This window comes from Hemitrygon akajei, chromosome 16, assembly GCF_048418815.1.
Source record: "Hemitrygon akajei chromosome 16, sHemAka1.3, whole genome shotgun sequence".
Classification (NCBI taxonomy): Eukaryota; Metazoa; Chordata; class Chondrichthyes; order Myliobatiformes; family Dasyatidae; genus Hemitrygon; species Hemitrygon akajei.
This window is the reverse complement of record NC_133139.1, coordinates 68,164,059-68,184,979: the sequence shown is the minus strand read 5'-3', so window position 1 is coordinate 68,184,979 and position 20,921 is coordinate 68,164,059. Positions and strand designations below refer to the sequence as shown.

The following is a 20,921-nucleotide window of genomic DNA, read 5'->3' as shown; positions in this document are numbered from 1 at the left end:
TTCTAAACAATACTCAGTCAGTCATAATCAAGTGTTAATCTGGTAAAGAGTTTAATTTTGGAATACAGCCTAAATTTCATGAATGTCTTGATTCAACCGGCAAAAATGTGTGAATTACAGACCAAGACCCATAATCCAATGTACTCTGACCTTTTCTACTTGCACTTTTTAAGCTCGTTTGCTACATTCCAATTTTCTGGTTTTTACAACCTTATGTACCTCACTGACATGCTATGGTCAAAGAATTGACTAATTTACAACTGAGAGAGAAATACATTTTCATTTGCACAAACTATTTTAGCCATGTCTTCAACTAAAAACACACTGCTTCAATCCGATTTAGTAAAACTTCTAAGCCTTTCCCTACTATCCTCACCTAAACCACAGACACGCGTATTTAAGTAATACACGTTTCTAGTGCAGAAAAACAAATCGTTAAGACCAGTAATTCAATACATATCCATTGTAACATATTCTTCTCAGAACAAAATACAAACCTGTAATTTTCTTGCCATTGCTACCACTTCATGATCAGGAGGATTATATTTGTAACAATTGGAGAACATCAACCGAACATCTGCTGAAAATTCTTGAGCATCCCCATATTGTCGGTTATCCATTTTTGCCTTAAAGAAACAAAAAAATTGGGACATTGGTTACAATTCACAGGCAAACTATTAATCATCATAAGATTAAGTAACATGTCTGGGGATTTGCTCCTGGAATATATTAGGAATACCATACAAGGAATCATATTTCTGAAACAAAAAGGCCCACAGTTAGAGCATAACCTAAACAAATCCATTTGAATGAAGGTAACGCACCTTTGAAAATGGTTTTTAAAATAAGACACGTATTTCAAAACAAAAAGTGAATTCTTCATCCAAGAACGCTATCTTAATTTAAAACATAAAGCTAGTGTTGACCTATGGCAATTTTCAATAATTTTCTGAAATCCATCAACCTGTACACCTTCAAAGCTGTAATGCCATTTAACAAAAGGAACGCACTTAGCACAGTTCTTGCTACATCCTGTGCTCTAAGCTACTTCTTGGTATTAAAGAGAAATAAATTAGTAGAAAATTAGCTTCTGTGACAGTGGGAATCACAAGCCATCAATTTGGCACTTATGGCAGAATTGAACTGAATTGACTTACATCCATATATACATGTATAAAAAATCTTAACGTTACATCTGTTCAAATGTGCAGTTACAGTAATCTATAATAAATATTATGTACAACAGGATAGTCAATATAACAGAAATACAGTTGTATCAGCATGAATTAAACAGTCTGATGGCCTGGTGGAAGAAACAGTCCCGGACTTGATCCTGGCTTTTATGCTACAGTACCGTTTTCCGGATGGTAGCAACTGGAACAGTTTGTGGTTGGGGTTGCTCGGATCCCCAATGATCCCTCGGGCCCTTTTTACAAACCTGTCTTTGTAAATGTTGTGAAGAGTGGGAAGTTCACATCCACAGATGCGCTGGGCTCTCCGCACTACTCTCTGCAGAGTCCTGTGATTGAAAGAAGTGCAGTTCCCATACCAGGCAGTGATGCAGCCAGTCAGGATGCTCTCAATTGTGCCCCTGTAGAAAGTTCTTAGGATTTGGGGGTCCATTCCAAACTTCTTCAACTGTCTGAGGGTGAAAGAGGTGCTGTTGTGTCATTTCTACCACACAGCCAGTACGTACCGTGTGAGATACTCAGTGATGTTTATGCCGAGGAACTTAAAGCTGTTCACCTTCTCAACCCCAGATCCACTGACGTTTATAGAGGTTTGCCTGTCTCCACTCCACCTGCAGCTCTCCTTTGTTTTTGCGACGTTGAGGGAGAGGTTTTTTTTGACACCATTATCAGGGTGATGACTTCCTCTATGTAGGCTGCTTCATTATTAATTGAAATTAGGCCAATCAGTGTAGTGCTGTCAACAAATTTAATTTGCAGATTGGAGCTGCAGATGGCGATACAGTCATGGATGTACAGAGAGTAAAGGAGGGGACTTAGTACACAGCCCTGAAGGGCACCTGTGTTGAGGGTCAGAGGTGAGGGAGCCCACTCCTACCACTGGTCGGCCATCTGACAAGAGTATGGCTTTAGCACGCAAATCCTGAGCTGCTTAAAGATGTGAACACATTTGGAGTCATATCTGCCTGTTACCTTTAACTGTCCATCCAACTGATGTGAAATATCAATGGTACTTCATCAATTCAGCATTTCACTTTCAGGTACACCTTCTCCTGTTCTTCATATCCCTTTCATGCTGCTCAATGAACCATTCTCCTAACAAACATTTAAGCAAAGACTGCTATACTCTTTCCTTGTCTGTTAAAGGACTCTTATTAAAGGTAGTAGGCAATATACCTTCTTTTTATAAATACAGCTCTATGGTGATAAAAGTTCTGATTAACTTTTTTATTTATTGTTAGGTTGGCTTGGAGTTGGGCAGTGGGAGGGTGGGGTGGTAACTAACTTTATATGATTCTACTATGAGTGCTTTTTCTTAATTGTTATGAACTATATATTTGATATGTTTGTTTTGCACTGTATAAAACTTTTTAATTTTTGTTTTGTTTTGTCGCATTGTAGAAACTCAAAAGGTTAATTAAAAAAAGACTCATCATATTTTGGCCTCCATATTGATTTTCCTTCCACTAAATTAAACAGTGAATCACAAGCAGAAACTAAAATGTTAAATTACGAATTATGCATTTTGACAGAAAAATTCCCAATTGCTCAATGCTAAAATAGTATGGTAGCAATTCTCAAAGAACAAACATGGTTTTAAGTTAATCTTCCTCATAGATTCTTGACTGATAGATAATTGTTCCTGATCTAGTAAATAAGTGAACACATAATTGTTATATAAACTAAGAACTTAAATCCATGCAGCCCAAGAGAGTCAAATTACGATCAGCCAAATGCCTTTTATAGTGTGATTATTGCTGGCAAAGGAAAATGTGAGGAAAAGAGCAACATCTAGTTAGGGTATGTTAATGGTAGCCAATAATCACTCAAACTAGCAACTTTTCTGAAAATGTTTTCAAAAGACCACAAAATAAAACACTTAACTATTTGGTCACATATTAAACTGAAACTCCCACCCAAGATATAGTGCTTGTGTGTTTGAAGAACTGGTGTTTAAATGTCATTTTAATTTTTACCAAATTTTATTAATTCAGGCTCCACAGAACAGTAAATTACATTATTGAAATCTATATTCTCCCTCTGATAGTGGGGGTGGGGGTGCTCCAAAATAAGATGGATGCTTGACCTTACAATCTACCCTGTATTGGCCTTGTACCTTTATGGTCTACCAGCATTGTACTTTCTCTAACTGTAAAACAACATTTTGCATTCTATTATTTTACCTTGTACAATCTCAAAGGACAGTTGTAATTAAACTATCTGTACGACATGTATACATGACAATTTTATAAGCCACTTACCAATTTGATAGACTATGCAATACCCTCACAAAAACCATGTTCATATTGGCTACCCTCCTTAAATGAAGAGCTAGAGATACAGGTCAATACAACAATTCAGGCTTGCATCAGAAATTAAGCACTTATCCCACTTTTCCTCCTGTGCTCTATTTCACTGCTTGCCTTTTAAATTCCTCCAAAGTCCCTGCATTTTCTGTAGCTCTGAAATTTTTTTTTTAGGGATTACACTGTTTTTCAAAACTGCTTAACATTTCCAAAGTTCTGAAGTTTCCGAAGTTCATATAACCAGAACTCGGGTATGAACATTGGGTTAAGGGGTCTATGGGAATAGAAGAATACGCAATCAACAAAAATAAACTAAAACTAAGTTTAAAACTTGAACCTATTCATTTTATTCTTCCCTCTCATCTGGTATCACCCAAGTTTTTAAAACGGTACAGAAACTGAAACATCAGAAGAGTTATGTCATCAGGAAAAATAAGGGGGCCAAAATGGGGAAAGTGGCTTTGAGAAGAAAACATTGCCAGAAGTATACCACAATAATGATGAGAAAGAAAAGCACTAAACTTGCCACAAGCATGCACATTTACTTCCAACACTGAACTTAAGAGCTATGAAAGGGTGCTTCCTTTTTTATAAAAAAGGAGACTGGAAAACAAACAACTGAAATCCTCAGTGTAGTTAAAACATTCTAACTGGTTCTCTCACATTTTGTAAAAAGTCACGCTGCACGTAGTGAAGACTATGAGCCGGCAATCTACACTGGTGATAAAACTGCAACATTTTATCACTTTGCAAATGCTTCTGGAATTGCAAATTGTAATCTTATTCACTTCTGAAGATTGTTTCTGATGTTGGGGAAGTCCAGAACAAGGGGTCACAGTTTAAGGATAAAGGGGAAGCCTTTAAGGACCAAGATGAGGAAAAACTTCTTCACACAGAGAGTGGTGAATCTGTGGAATTCTCTGCCACAGGAAACAGTTGAGGCAGGTTCATTGGCTATATTTAAGAGGAAGTTAGATATGGCCCTTGTGGCTAAAGGGATCGGGGGTATGAAGAGAAAGCAGGTACAGGGTTCTGAGTTGGATGATCAGCCATGATCATACTGAATGGCGGTGCAGGCTCGAAGGGCCGAATGGCCACTCCTGCACCTATTTTCTATGTTTCACTGTAGGAAAAAATATACAGTGGATTCTGGTTAATCAGGATACAATGGGACCAAAACATTTTGGCCCAATTAAGTGGCTGTCCCAAGTAACTGAAGTTTCATGGAAATAATTAAAAAAAGTATAAAAATACAAACTACCATTTAACTGATTAAGAAATTGTGCATCTAAATAAAATAGAGAATAAAAAATGCTACCAGAACTACAACAGTACTATAAAACATAAGCATTAATTCCTAATAGTTATCAACACAGGAATTCTGTTTTTGTTGGTGTTCTTTTGATTAACTTTAAATGAACAAAATCAATCCAGATGCCTACTGCAGATAGCTGATTGCCTTCAAACAGTGATTGTATCCTCCAAATCTTTATTTCATTGTAACATTCAAGATGACTGTTAATACCTTCAAATTCTTCATAATTGCTAACTTGCTGACGTAGTGAATTGCTTCATTTTCAATCCTGGCATTTCTGGTATCTCCAAGCCTGAATGCTTGAAACCACAGTGAGCAAACAGTTCTGAATTGTTTTGAATGTTAATTACTCACTAACTACCAATGACAAAAATCACTGCTTTTTGAACACAAACATGCAACTGACACTATTTAAAAACTGTTTGCTCTAAGCACTGTGTAATGTCTAACGCCATATGACATGCACGCAACTGACACTAGTCAGACAATGTTTGACAAGTCTCGTGCCCCAATTACCATAAATTCCGGACTATAAGCCGCTACTTTTTTCCCACGCTTTGAACACTGCGGCCTATACTACGGTGCGGCTAATGCATGTTTTTTTTTCATGCCGCCAAAAACATTTTGCCTCATAACAGTAGACCAATAAAATTGATGAGTAGTTCACAGAGGTCCAATGAAATTGTACGATAAATCAAGCGCACTTTCACAATTAAATTATTGTAAATCAGTCATTTGTACTCACCCTCATCAACATGGAAAACACTCGAAGAAAAGCATATGATGCAGCTTTTAAGTTAAAGGCGATCAATCTGGCGGTTGAAGAAAGAAATCGAGCTGCTGCACATAATCTTGGCATAAATGAATCGATGGTGAGACGGTGGAGACGCCAGCGTGAAGAACTGAGTCAATGAAAAAAGACGACAAAAGCTTTCAGAGGTAATCATAGCAGATGGCCCGAACTTGAAAACTTTCTTGAAGACTGGGTTAACACACAGAGAGCAGGCGGCCGCGGTGTTTCCACCGTGCAGATCAGACTGAAGGCTAAAGCAATCGCCACCAAAATGAAAATCGAAGATTTTAGAGGTGGGCCATCGTGGTGTTTTAGATTTATGAGACGAAAAGGCCTGTCCGTCAGGGTACGCACGACTCTGTGTCAGCAGCTCCCTCCCAACCACGAGGAAAAACTTGCTAACTTCCGCACATTCACTCAAACAAAGATAGCGGAGGATTCCATCGGGCCAGATGATATCATAAATATGGATGAAGTACCTTTGACGTTTGACCTGCCTCTCACTCGGACTGTTAATAAAAAAGGTGACTCGTCCATCACACTGAAAACAAGTGGCCATGAGAGAACGCATTTTACTTGTGTTCTGAGCTGCACAGCATCCGGACTAAAGCTTCCACCGATGGTGATTTTTAAGCGGCTGACAATGCCAAAGGAAAAATTCCCAAAAGAAATCATGGTGAAAATCAATAAGAAAGGTTGGATGATGGAGAGTCTAATGAAGGACTGGCTGAGAGAGTGCTACGCCAAGCGACCAGGGGGATTTTTTCACAGAAAAAAAGCATTGCTCGTTATGGACAGCATGAGGGCCCATGTAACAGATTCAGTGAAAGCTGCCATCAAGAGTACAAACTCAATTCCAGCTGTGATTCCTGGGGGCACCACGAAGTATTTGCAGCCACTGGACATCAGCGTGAACCGGGCATTTAAAGTGGCGCTGCGCGTTGAGTGGGAGACTTGGATGACGAGCGGCAAGAAATCCTTTACCAAAACAGGCCGCATGCGAAGAGCATCTTTAACTCAAGTCTGCCAGTGGATCCTAAATGCGTGGAGCCGTGTCACAACATCCACCATCACCAACGGGTTTCGAAAGGCTGGACTGCTGCGTGATAAAGAGGACCGCGTGCGCTCAAGTGAGAGCGACAACGAAGAGACTGAGGAACCTGAGGTTGTTCAATTCGGACATTGAAGAAGAGGACTTTGATGGTTTTAGTGCACAGGAGGAAGATGAAGAAGGCGATCAATAACTTTTCCTGGTAGGCTGCAGTATATATATATTTTTTACCAGTCGTTAGGAGATATTGGAATGTTGTTCGTGCACTGTTCAGTAAAAAAGTATACGCAACGTAATTTGTGTGTTACCGATACGTATGTATATTTAAAAGTAGCTGTGTTACAGGCACTGTTCGAAAAAAAGCATTTGCAATATGCATTTGTTTATGTTACCATACGGATTTAATTAAAAGTTAAAAAATCCTCACGTGTAATATCTTTCTGTGTAAATATCTCATATTACAACGTGGGACACCTGCGGCTTAAAATCCGGTGCAGCCTGTACAAGTACAAAATTGATTTTCTTTCTAAAATTAGAGTGTGCGGCTTTTAATCAGGTGCGCTCTGTAGTCCGGAATTTACGGTAACTGGAACCCATTGTAATGCCCCAAGTAAGCAGCTGTCCCAATTAACTGGAATCCACTATATTAATTCTTAGAGAAATAAAGTTCAACTGCAAAGCAAGCTGCAGTTCCTATTAAATTTTCTATCAGTTCCATTTTTGAAAATTTAATGATTGCGTTTCAGTGCGAATTTCCAGTGTGAATAATTTCACTTGATATTGATTTCAAGTTACAAAATCCTTCAACAGAAAAACCTACCCCAACTGCACTTAAATGATATATTGGGATTCAGAATGATACAAAAAAATATCGCTGCAAAAGAACAAATTTCACAACATATGTCAATGATATTAAGCGTGATTCTGAATCACCATAAAGTTCAAATTACTAAATGTAAAGAAAAATATCAAAAGATAGTGTATTGGGGTACAAAAACACAAGGAGATTGAAATAACAGGTAGCCAGGAAGTCTCCTTTTTGCTACAACTAGAATTGTAATTATAGCAGCAACTGTAATTATTGCAGAATTGCTACCAAACTACAAATGAATTAGTCACTAATCTGAAATACAATAACACGATCAGAACAATATGTCCATCTTTAAGGAATCTCATTAACCTTTCTAATAACTGAAAAATAGTTTTCAACATGTTAAATTTTAAGCAACATTAACAGTAATCCTTAAAATATTAGCAACAGTCCAAAGCAACTTCAATGTTTAACTCTGACCAAATGCTGTTCCCGTGCCTGTAACAAATACACTCACTGCTGTTAATTTGACTTTTGTACATCACACATTCTAGACAGCCAATAAAGACAACCAGTAAAGTCCCTTGTGTATCAGGGACTACAATTTTTTTTTCAGACACAGTAGCTTGTTATATATTTGCGATATTATACTCTACTAGTTTTAATTGACATTTAATCTGTGAGATTAATGTAATTTGGAGAGAAAGGAAAAAAACCCACATCCCTGACCAACCCTTATTTCCAATGTCTGGTGATCAAAATAGCTTTAACTTCTATTTCAGAAGTTTAAGAACATAACTAAAACATGTATTGATACACAGTAGATAGGATCAATGGACTCCCAAAAAAATAGACAATTGCTTCGTTTCATACATTACAGCTCTCCATTAATGAAAATATTCAAGGATAATTATTCCAGCTGTGACAAAGGATAGCTATCGTAAGCATTAGAACAAGTGTGTTCAATCCCTTCTGGACTGTTATTCTCTGAAATGCTTTGAAACTGAGGGAAAACAGGCTAAGTTATTGAGCTATACAGTTGCAAAACTTCATAAATATTTATGAAGTTTATTTATAGGAACTGCAGCTTGCTTTGCAGTTGAACTTTATTTCTCTGAGAATTAATACAGTGGATTCCAGTTAATTGGGTCAGCTGCTTACTTGGGGCAATACAATGGGTTCCAGTTAATTGGGGCAGGAGACTGTTGTCAAACATTTATTTATAAATTCATAAACTTTATCAAACACTAAATTGTATATCAATAATCAGACCAAATTAGTAAACTTAGGAAGTAGATTGATAAAAATTCTAAATAAGCTCCTTAGAATGTTGCTACTACGTTGCCCATTGCTGCAACTTTGCTTTTTATTTCACATTCCCAGCCTATGCTCAATTTGCAGCTTCATTTCCAAATTTTTGAGGTTAGTTATCACAGATCCCTACAGCATTGGTTCAACTCTGTCTTTCTTGCCAATTACCTTAAATCTGTATTGTTCAGTTTCTTGTTCTTCTGCCAGGAGAAAATATTTTCACTCATTCAGTCAAAAGACATAATAAATACTTCTATTAAATCTACTCACAGTCCTCCCTCTATCAGACTGTTTTCCCATATTTATAATTCCTATGCCTTATACCATGATAGCTTATTTCAGTTCACCTCTACATTTTCCCTAAAACATAATGCTGAGGATGAAGTAACTAGCCTTAAGAAACCTACTTAATTTGGTAAATTATCCCACATTTTGAGAGGCCAATGGTCCATGAAGCTTTTTAAAAGATATCTAGAAATTTGTCCTATCTACAAATTGATGTGTACGCAGATTCTAAGACAGTACTTCTAACCCAACTATAAACTGAAAATATTGTTTTGCACCAGAAGAGGCAGTCAACCCATCATAAATATGTATTAATACACCATCAAGCATCTTAATTATTTCTTTAAGTATTTGCAAACCCCAAATGGCTTTTTGAACGTTGTTTCAATGTAAATTAATCCCTATATACCAAAGTCTAAGACAAATGCATATACATTTTAATTACATTACAGATGATTAGTCTATATTTCCACTTCACAGCTTTTCCATATTTACAATCCAGTAGACACCTGCCAAAACATTAGCACTGTTATATTGCTTATCTCAACAATAATGAAGGATAAAGACTACTAACCTTTGAAATACCTGTACTTTATCCTATTCAATCTCTCTACTTCTACAAGATTGTGTGTGCAGTTCAAGTTATTTGAGAAGACTCATTAGATTTATTACTGGGATGAGGGAATCAACAGAAGGCAGATGAGAACATTTCATGGAGCTCAAAAGAATTGGAGGCAATCCTTGAAAGTAAAATATTGAGGGAGATTGATAGCATGAATGCTGAGAAGGTATTTCATTGTATGGTAATATAAAGCTAAGTAATGGAGGTCACCCATTAAATAAACAGGGAGAAGTTTTGTGAATTTGTGGATCTTTGGAATTCTCTATCCCAGAGAGACATGGAGGCAGTATCACTGAATCTAAAATAACTTCATAATATTAAGCAATTTAAGTAAAGAATGCTTGTTTAGTACTAGTGTGGAGCAAGACACATTTCTGAAAGAATGCAGATATCAAGTGAGGCAAAGGCTATGGAAAGAAAGGGAGAAAATGATGACAGTGAAGACAGTAATCACAGTGAATAGCAGAGAAGGACCAAAGGCTTGATTGGACTACTTCTACTTCATTCTCTTATTTTCTGCTGGTGTTTTATCCTAGAATAATAATTTGCAACATATTACTGAAATAATGGATTCAGTGGAATGGAATTTCATACTTGAGCCTATCCATTACATCAAAGACACCAAACTTAATTGTAATTCTGCATAATTTTGTTCAATTTAACTCACCAAAATGGCTTCCAAGATCTAATTATTCACTCTGCGCAATGTCTTTATGTGATATTCCTAGCTTCACTGGCATAACTTATGCAGTTTAGATTACCAAAATAATTATCCCATCTAACACACAGGCAATGTTGAGAACCAATCAAATACTTCAACAGCATGCTCAATATTTGTAAAAAGGGAGTTGGGGTGGGTTGCAGATTTAAACAAGAGCCCTGAACACAATAATATTAAGCACTGAAATCTGCAGTGTTTCACATGAGATGTTGAAATATTTGTATTTATAAATCATCACACCATAATCCCAAACAATATAAAATAATGCTAATTATTAATAAGGAAATTAAACAAAACGATTCTGAAATCAGTTATACTTCAACAAACCAGCAATAGACTGCAACAAATTTAGGCAAGCCTGAGTTGGATAAACTAGGATTAGAATCAGGAATAGGCCAGATGCACCCACCCTCACCACACCACCCAAAGACCAGTTATGGCTAATATGCCACCTTAACACTATGTTTTAAGGATTATCATCATATATAATGTTCAAATTTGTATTTACTTTTTATTTAGAGATACAGCACAGAAACAGGCCCTTCCAGCCTAATGAGCCCACTCCACCCAAATACACCCATGTGATCAATTAACTCAACAACTCCTATGTCTTTAGAATGTGGGAGGAAACCAGTGTGCCAGTGGGAAACAAACATTCCCAGAGAGAATGTACAAACCCCTTATAGACAACAGTGGAATTGAACCACTGCACTGCCATGCCACCTGTATTGGAGGACTACAAAACCATGAGGTTTTATTTACACACAAAAAAAATCAATGTGAGTCAGCTTTTCTTCAATGAGCTCTAATGAAATTGTTCAATATGATTTACCTTTCTCAAAACCATATTGATTCTGCATCATTTCCTTGAATTGAATTTATCTTAACTGCTTGTTCACCTTAAAAAAAATTGCTTCTGAAATTTCCCTTGCAACACAAAATAAATGGCTTGTAATTTCTTGCTTTGCTTCATTTACTTTTTAACTAGAGGAAAAACCGGTATTTTCTAATCCAATGAAAACTTACACAAGTCTAAGGAATTTTGGAAAAACTAAAACTAATGCATCAACTGTCTCACTAATCAGTTAAGAATGCTGAAGCCCACTGCAAATCAGAACTTTCCTTCATTACATGTTTAATTTGAAAAGTAGACCACAACTATTTACCAATTTGTCTCAATGCTGAATTTTAAAATCAGATTTAATTACTCGAAAAAGTTTTAGTGAGGAACAATAACAGAAAGCAGAGAAGCACCATCAAATCAGGTGTCCTCATTCAATCACCAAACCCCAAACTGTGCACAATTAACTAAAGTTAGTAACTTGTTGATTTAATTCTGTTTACATTTGCTATGAGATTACAAATGAATGGAGTTACTTTGGTTATCTTTCCAATAAACAATGGAACCTAGTTGCCAGATTACCAGATGGCCTATAGAGCTGCTGTCCTTAACATGCTCTTCTAATTTAAAAATATGAAGCTTGGTTCTGCTATGTTTTATTGAGACCTTTTTAAATATAATGTTAAGTAAATTCTGCCCCAAAATTTACATCAAATAATCTTTTTTAAAAATACAACTTTGTTGACCAATGCATATCACTTAGAATTAACTTTTAAGCTCCAGTTAGCAGAACATCATATCATCTCACCAAACTAGAAGATACTAAGGTTAAAATTCTTCTGGACTCAGGCAACACACACACAAAATGCTGGGGGAACTCAGCAAGTCAGGCAGTATCTATGGAGGGAAATAAACAGTTGGGAATTCAGGCCAAGACCCTTCATCTGAACTGGAAAGGAAGGGGGGCAGAAGCCAAGCCATACCTGATGAAGGGTCTTGGCCCGAAAGGTTGATTATTTATTCCCCTCCACAGATGCTGCCTGGCTTGCCGAGTTACTCCTGTAATGTTTCCCACATCTGCCGAACCTCTTGTGTTTATGACCTTCCGGGTTCACTTACCTTCTTGTATTGACCACACAAGTACTTATAATATTGTAAAGTGCAGCAAGGTCCCACTTCAAGCAACTTATCCCCGCCGCCCCCTTCAATCATTGTATTTAGGCTGACAATGAAATAACACTTTAAACACTGATAAAAATTCAAAATGACTGACGCTTCAAACTAATCTATACAGATTCAATGGTGCTTCATAATCCAAACTCTACTACTGAGAAAAAAAACAAAGTGTAGGCTTACTTTAATAGTACTGAGATCCATGGGGTGTTTTATAATGTCGTGATAATCATGCAGTCCCAAGGCTTCTACGTCCACAGGTTTGTAGAAGGGCCAGGCATATGCTGCATGCTTCTTGGCGAACATTTCCTTAAGAATGCCAGTGCAGTACTTCAACTGTTCCGAAACCTTTCCACTGCCTACCACAACCCCACCACCTACAATCCCAACACCTCCGCCCCCACCCTTCTCAAGATGTGGCTGCTGTTGGGAGTCTGGAGCCTCTTTCTTAGTGGGCTTTGGAGGTCTGCCACTCCTGGAAGGAATCTTTGCAGGTTTGGGTTCAGTCATTAACGGAGAAGACTCTCGACTCTTCACTGGAACATTGGTTGTCGGAGTTGTTGTATCAGCTTTCCTTTTCACACCCTTTTTATGCTTAAAAATAAAAAAAGAACAATTTAGATTCAACTATCCTAGCCTATTAGGAATTAGCAAATAAACAGTATACATAGATGACAAATGAAGAGTATTAATTTAACATCCTATTGACCTGTAAAGGGGGCCTCACTACTTCAAATTCCTAATTTTCCCCATAGAATGGACTTTAGGATTTGGCCACTTCAGGAGAGATTGAATGAAGCCAATTTCTGATAACAGAATGAAAGGCGTGACATAGTAACAGGTAAAAACCCCAACATTGCTAATGTGTTGTTGTACAGGCAGGATGTTTCTTAAATATTCTAAAATTTTAATCAGAATTTTCAAATAATAAGCTATCAAGCCAGTGAGCAAAAGGAATGAGAATGAGGTGTGTGCAAAGAATTAAATGCTTTGAGCAAAATCAATGTTATAACTATATATCCATAAATTCTGCCCTCTGTTTTCTCACTATCTTCTTCCTCAAATTCTTCCTTAAAATTCATGGGAGAAAGTCAGTAAATTATTTTCAAACATGAAAAAAGTGACTAACATTAACCAACAGTCTTCAATTTGGTAATTCAATGATTATCAAAGCAGCTTAGCCTCCACTCCCACAAATTATATGAAGCCATTAAATCCTATATACTTGGAACCACATGTGAGTTTAGGCATCCTCGTGGAAAAGCTACTCAAGAGGTTAATTACCTTTAGAGGCTGTGGAGCTGTTGCCATCACAGTTGTTGGCGTGAGTGTTGGCATTGGGGGAGCAGAAGTATGTGGAGACACTGTTGTTGTTGGTGGCTGGCCTATCAAGTCAGGAGTCGCAGGAGGAAATGACTGGGGTGTGGGTGCTGGCACAGATACCGATGGAAGCTGCGGCTGCGACGGTGCAGGCTGAGATGCCTGGGGTGCCCGCTGGGGTGGTGCCTGCTGTGGTGGTGCTGGTGCCGATACCGGCATTGTCACTTGGGAGGCAGTCTGTACAGTTGACACATTTGTTTTAGACTGAACTAAAAAAACAAAACAAGTCACTTATATTAAATATTCAAAGTGATGGATACTCAATTTAAACTTTCCAGTAACCACAGTTTAGTATATACATTAAAATATAGCAACGTTAAGATTCAGTAGACTGACAAAACTCAGCGTACAAATCATTCTTTGGTCAAGGAGGATGCAAAAGCAAAGAAATGAAATTTTTAAACCAAAAAGGAAAAAAAAAATCACTTCTGGTGGAATACCGGAGAAAGGAATTGTTCCAGCCTGAAGTGTAACCATCTTAAGTGGAAAAACTGGGAATTCTAATGAAACAGCATGATCAGTTTCCAGATAAAAAATCTGTTACTGCATGTATGGGGAAGTTTTATACTTTGGTGTCTCAATGCACTTGATGAACCAATACAGCAAGTTCTTAAGGATGCACAAGAGTAGCTAACATCATGCAAGCACCTGAACACCAGTTTCATAAACATGCATGTGGTCAGGGGTATTATGGCTATTTAGACAGTGGCAAGGTCTGTTTCAGTGATAGTCGGAAGACTTGCCAGAGAAGGCCCTAGCCTGCAGAACTGCAGCACAAAGAACTGGTTTCAGGTAGGTGCCCTTCCAAGTAATGACAGGTCTCACTCACTGCTTTCCTGTCTAATTTTAATATCTACTTAATACCCACTTTCAAATGCAATCTCAGTTTCCACTGCCACTACTTTAAGTTAATACTCTCCCCCAACAACTAATTTCAACTTCCCAACCACCCGTACCCAGGTTTCATGAACAATAGATATTTGGAAATAAGCGGACTCACAAACCAAAGTTTAACATTAAGCAAACTCAAGTCACTTAAAAATAAACTTCATGAAACCAAAAGGGGATGATGTGCCTAAAATGGGTAATTCTACAATGCAACCCATTTTAGTGCTTTTTAGAACTCTGCCTATTACTATTCAAGTTAAATCTCATTACCAGAACCACACAGTGAAAAATATAGCAATTTAGTCCATTGTATGCATGCCACCCATATAAAATAATACTACTTTTCTCATCACTAATAATTCCACTTTCCCTTAAGATTTACCTGCCATGCATCTATATTAGGGGCAATGTATACACAGCTATAAGAGAGACTGCAGATGCCAGAAATCTGAAGTAACACAAAATACTGGAGGAACTCAGCAGGGCAGGGGAAATCCATTGAAGCTTCGGGCCAAGACCCTCTCTCAGGGCTGGAAGTCATAATAAAAGGGTGGGAGGTGGAGGAGCACGAAGAGATGGGGTAAAGGGACAAGATGGATAAAGGAAAACAGGAGTGGGGGGGCCAGGGAGTCGTTACTGGAAGTTAGAGAAATTGATGTTGATGCTGTCAGGATGGAAATTACCTAGACAAAATACGAGATGCTGCCTATCCAATCTGCATCTGGCCTCAATGCAACAGTAGAGGAGACACGTCAGGAGACCATAGACATGTCAGTGTGGGAATGGGAAATGGCAGGCAGAGCAATGGTGTGCGAGGCAATCACCCAATCTGTGTCGGGTCCTACCAATGTAGAGGAGGCTGTAACAGGAGAGTTGGATATAATGAATGGTCCCAACGGATTGGCATCTGAGTGCTGCCTCAACTAGAAGGACTGTTTTGGGTTGGAATAGTGAAATGGGGGAGGAGGTGTAGACACATGCAAAACAGGTTTCATGGACAACAGCCTGGAGGTGAATTAGTGGGGGTGGACAAGCAGACAGGGGATTCACAGTAAGTGATCCCCAAGGAAAATGGAGTGAGGAGAGGGAAAGGTGAGGTGGTATCCAGCTGGAGATTGCAGAAATTGCAGAGACTGATGCATTGGAAGTGGATGTTTGGGGTTCGTGCAGTAGCAAGTGAGGATAAGAGGTGCCCTTATATATTCAGGGAGAAGCAGGCAGGTTGGGATGATGGCAGAGGTGGGCAAAATGGAGGAGGTGTGGGTGAGGATAGCAGTAGAGTGAAAGACCCCTGTTTTATGAAAGAGAAAGGACATCTCAGAAGCCGTGAAAGATATGGTGAGCATTAATGGCAAAGGTTTGGAGCGTGGATCAATCCACGTAGCTAACAAAAAGGGATGTATAGCTGGAGAAAGTGAAAGGAGCTGAAAGAAAAGGGCAAGTATGTACAGTTATTGAACCTACCCACCAGCACACTTTTGGCATGTGGAAGGCAACTGCAGCACCCAGAGGAAACCCACACATTCACAGGGAGAACATGCATAATCCACACAGATAACACTGGAGGTCAGGATTGATCCCAAATCTCTGGAGCTATGAAGCAGCTGGGATAACTGTTACATCACTGTGCCGCCCTTGTTCACTGTAAAAAGACTGTCAGGATAACATTATAGGTGGAATCACAAGATTAGTGTTTGCCTTCCAAGGATGTTAAGCCATCTCCTGGATCAGCAGGATGTAAAAGATCAAATAAATCTAATTAAAGAGCCAATATAGATCAACTAATTTTTCTCAAGTGTGCCTGAGAATCTTCATACGCAGAAAGCAGTTCAAAGCCACTTGGCTAGCTTTAAAACGTGAGCGAAACTATGTACAGTTCATAATTTTTCAATATTTAGGTGACCTTTCGATTGTTTTGACTCACTAGGAAAACACAGAAGACATAATACAAGCACATTTCATGCATGCTTTTAATTTGTGTCAGTGGGAGGAATATGAAAATTTCCAGATCTATACATATCCAGAGTTAGAATGGAAAATGTGCACTATTTAAATTTCTGTCCCACTAATTGTGATAATTGTTAACAACCTTTTGTGAACACTAAACTAAAATTTAAAAGATGTCAGCTTTTTAATGGACTTGAATTAAAGGCAACTTCAATTTGCAAAATCTTTCAAAATGGAATTATTCAACCTGCCTTAGAAAAAAAGGCCAAGTTCTTAAATACTGAAGTTCACAGACCAGATGTAGCAATAACACAAACTCTCAACGTTTCAATTTAGGAGAAGGGCTTGCATGAGAAAAATTTCAGTCCTTCAAATGAGACCCAGTAAGCAGCCAATTATTCAACATCATTCATGACCAACATGCACCACCAACTCTATTAAATGAAGCTATTGATTGAAATAAAAGTTGGTTTCAAATTCTCTGCATAAAAAGATGCATGTAAATATGTTTTAAATTAAAGTTGCAACCAGATCACTCTACCAAGTATTTCATCTCCCAAAATAAAGCTTTTCTGTATGTAAGACTAGGAATACCAACTGCTTGACAGTTTCCAACATGATGGATTACATTGGATTGACATTTATACCAATGATATTAAATTTAGCACTATAGCTGAAAAGTAACATACATACACCCTACCTGTTTCTTTTCTGCCTCTACCCCGTGATCCTTTGGCAGGCTGTATAGGTACTTCAATCTCTTCTTGTGGCATCTCTGAAATTTTCTGAAGAAATATCTTTTCCAAAGCTTCTGCCATTAAGACTATATCATCCCCTTGCTATTAAAAAAAGGGGGAAAAAACATTTAGTACAATTACGCTGATTTAGTACTTTAGCAATAAAAGCACAATTGACGAGTAATTTTACTGAAAGGAAATAGCAAAAGATAATTAGGATTTCTCCAGAACAGTTGCTACCAATTTAAATCCATTCACTTTAATTTCTAAATGAAATTAGACTCTGATCATCAAAATATTGCACACGAGCCATCTTCAAAATTTATGTGAATACAACTTAAAAAGGAATTCAGATACGAATTAAAGGCCCAATTACAAAACATAATGCCTGAAATGGCCTGGAGCCCAGCTGACTTGAGAAGTTCACTGATTTCAGTTAGAATAGCAATAAATATGTTATTAATGTTTTGGGAACCACAGGTTATGGGTAGAGAAATAAAAAGGGCACATTATTACAATCTTTTGTAGCAACCTTTTCGAAAGGTAATCATTGTAGTCACTGGGCAGGAATGTTCAAGCTCAGAATAATATACACAAATCATGGCCTCTCACACCTGCTCTCATTCAGCAAATTCTTAGCTAATCTTTTAGTTCAGATCCACTTTCCTGGCTTATAAATATCTTTAAAACAATTATTAACTGACTTGAATTCACTCCACTACTGAATATTCACATGCATCTTAGATAGAAAATTCCCAAGATCCTTTTAACACTGATTTTTTTCCCCTCTCATTTTTAAATGTAATGGTCAACCCCTTACCTTTAGGGTGTGATACTTGGCTCTTAAACTCCCAAAACCCTGCCCACCAGACCAGAGAAAACATCCAACTATGCACCTACAATTTTGAGCGCCAAAAGAATCCCAAATATTTCAATGAATCACCTCTAAACTCAAGGTTGGGCCTGGCCTGCTTCATATCTCCTCATAGGAGAGACTCATCCAGAAATCCATCTTTTGTCACACTCCCTCTACAGCTAGTACAACTTTTAAACAAGATTCTAGGCCTGTGCTCCAGGCAAAACTGTGTCATTGAGAGACCAACAAGATAAAATTTGCAGGCTGCTGTATGGAATCTTTTCTTCCTGAAGACCCCCCCACCCCCACAAGTTGTATTTGGTTGAGCACAGGACAGCCGTGGGCACTGAGCTGACACAAATCAGTGAGGTTGGCTGGCAGCTGCTTGTCCTGTGCCTGCCCATTCTCTAATCACACCTGTCATCCTATGCCATGTTTTGCCTTTATTTCTGAATTACAAACAGTTCTTGGGAATGAAACCCTAACATGGGGATTTTTTGCATCTGAATGTCAATTTTCAGAATACATATGAGAAGAGACAAGGCGCCTCTAAATCAAATTCTTAATCGCGACTTTTTAAAGTCACTGACAGCAAAGTAGATGACCTTGTCTTCCACATTTCATTTTTCAAGCCTTGCCCATTCACTCACTGTCACCATCTTTAAGCTACACTGCATTTTCCACACAACTAGTATACTGTCCTGCTCTGAATCACCAGCAAACTTCAGGTGATACATTTGATCCTTTCAACCCACCAATGAAATGGACTGAAGAATGAGAAATAGCAAGATCTGCAACATCCATCCTTGAGATATCCCTGGGGGGACGTCACGTGATGACGTAGGATCGAGACGCTGGAACCCAGCCCTCCCGTAAAAAAAAATCAATAAATTAATGTTTAAATGAAGAAAAATTAGTCAATACTTTCATAAGGTTACTTATAAATTACTCCGGATTGTTTTAACCTATGCCTCATAAACAGAGGACGAAGAAAAATACTACCACGAAGACAGCTCAAGTTCGAAAAGAATCAAGGCCTACTTCTATCGAAGAACCGCGGACTCAGGTACAACACATCACTGGCGAAACAGAACAGGAAACTGCGGCAGCATCGGCCATTTCTAAAGGAAAGGATCAACGAGAACTGCGCAAGCGTAAAAGAACGAGCATGCGCAAACGAGAGCAACCAGAACTACAAATTTCAGCTGCGACTTCAACTGAGAGTGACAGTGACTGAGAGAGTCAGATTCTCTGGATAAATCAGACAAAGATGGAGATGAAAATTCCTCTGAAAATATGAAAAAGACTTTGAGGCAAATAATGCATTAATTAAATGCATTAAAAGTAATTAAAAGTAACCAAAAAGTAATTAAAGAAAAAATAATACATATGGAGGCTATGTTTGATAAAATGACAAAGAAACAAGAAAAAATGGAAAAGAAAATTACAGATTTGGAAATTAAAATGGAAGACATGGATGGAAGAATGAAGGAAATGGAAGTTGATAATAATGCCTGGACATCAGAAAGAAAACAACTCGTGGAAAAAATTGATAAGCTTGAAAATTTTAGTAGACGTAACAATATTAAAATTGTTGGACTTAAAGAAGGTACCGAAGGAGAAGACCCAATAAATTTTTTTCAAAAATGGATCCCTGAAAAATTGGAAATGGGAGAAGTAACTTCAATTGAGATTGAAAGGGTGCACAGAGCCTTAAGGCCAAGATCTCAAGATGATCAAAATCCGCGATCAATTTTGATAAGATGTTTAAGATACCAGGATAAAGAAAAGATTTTGAGGGCGGCTGCCCAAGGTGCCAAAAGAAGAAAGGGTCCATTGATGATAGCAGAGAAACCAGTTCTTTTTTATCCTGATATAAGTTATAACCTTTTGAAGAGAAAGAAAGAATTTAATTCAGCAAAACATGTTTTATGGGAAAAAGGTTACAAATTTTTAATGCGTCACCCAGCAACACTGATAATTTTTTTGGAAGAGGGAAAAAGATTTTTTCCCGATTATCGAGATGCGGAGGTGTTCGCACAAAAACTTCCATCTATTCACTAATTAAATGTAGAGATTTATAAACGTAATGGTTAAAGACGAAGACAGAGATAGCGAATGGAACTGATGGACATTTAAGGATGATACAAGGGAGAAAAGTAAAATTTTAGAAATGTTAATTGAGAATATGTTTTTTCTTTTCTTATATATATACTTTTTACGTTGCGAGGGGGCTGGGGAGCTTTTGTTACGTACGCGTGACACGTGACAGTGGTACCCTTGTCATGTGACTGGGGTTGAAGTTATACTGGACTTGAGGTAATGGTCTTGTGATGGTGGAGTGACGTCATTTTCCTGCCAGTAGAGGTCATGTGACAGGTTTTTTTTTTAACAGGTTATAAAAGGAAGACCCACCCTGTCAGGTGGGGCAGTTCATGGCTGGATTTGCCAAGCTGACTTCATGTCACTGCGTGATTTAATGTGATGACGCAGTTTAGTTGAAAAATGAAGTTTTATATAATGCCTAAAGTTTAAAAGGTCATTGCCAGCAGTTTCTTTGCTGGTGGAGAGTGAAGATAAGAATTTGGAAGATAAAGATCGAGGAGAATCGATTTTCGATGGTGGATTGGTTTCGACCTTATTTGATCCTCATTCGGAAGGATTTCGTTGACTGTTCTCGTGTTAATCTCCGCT

At 38.0% G+C, this 20,921-nt stretch overlaps 1 protein-coding gene across 7 annotated transcripts in view; it reads right to left on the bottom strand.

Annotated features, from left to right (window-relative positions):
* brd4 (bromodomain containing 4) overlaps positions 1–20,921 on the bottom strand; it is a 182,513-nt gene that overhangs the window by 74,781 nt on the left and 86,811 nt on the right. For all 7 annotated transcript variants that reach the window (XM_073069094.1, XM_073069093.1, XM_073069090.1 and 4 more), the window contains 4 exons: positions 17,335–17,473; positions 13,704–14,008; positions 12,603–13,013; positions 498–626 (listed from right to left, as the gene is read on the bottom strand). In XM_073069094.1, the coding sequence (XP_072925195.1) occupies positions 498–626; positions 12,603–13,013; positions 13,704–14,008; positions 17,335–17,473 (984 nt within the window). The remainder of the gene's footprint in view (positions 1–497; positions 627–12,602; positions 13,014–13,703; positions 14,009–17,334; positions 17,474–20,921) is intronic.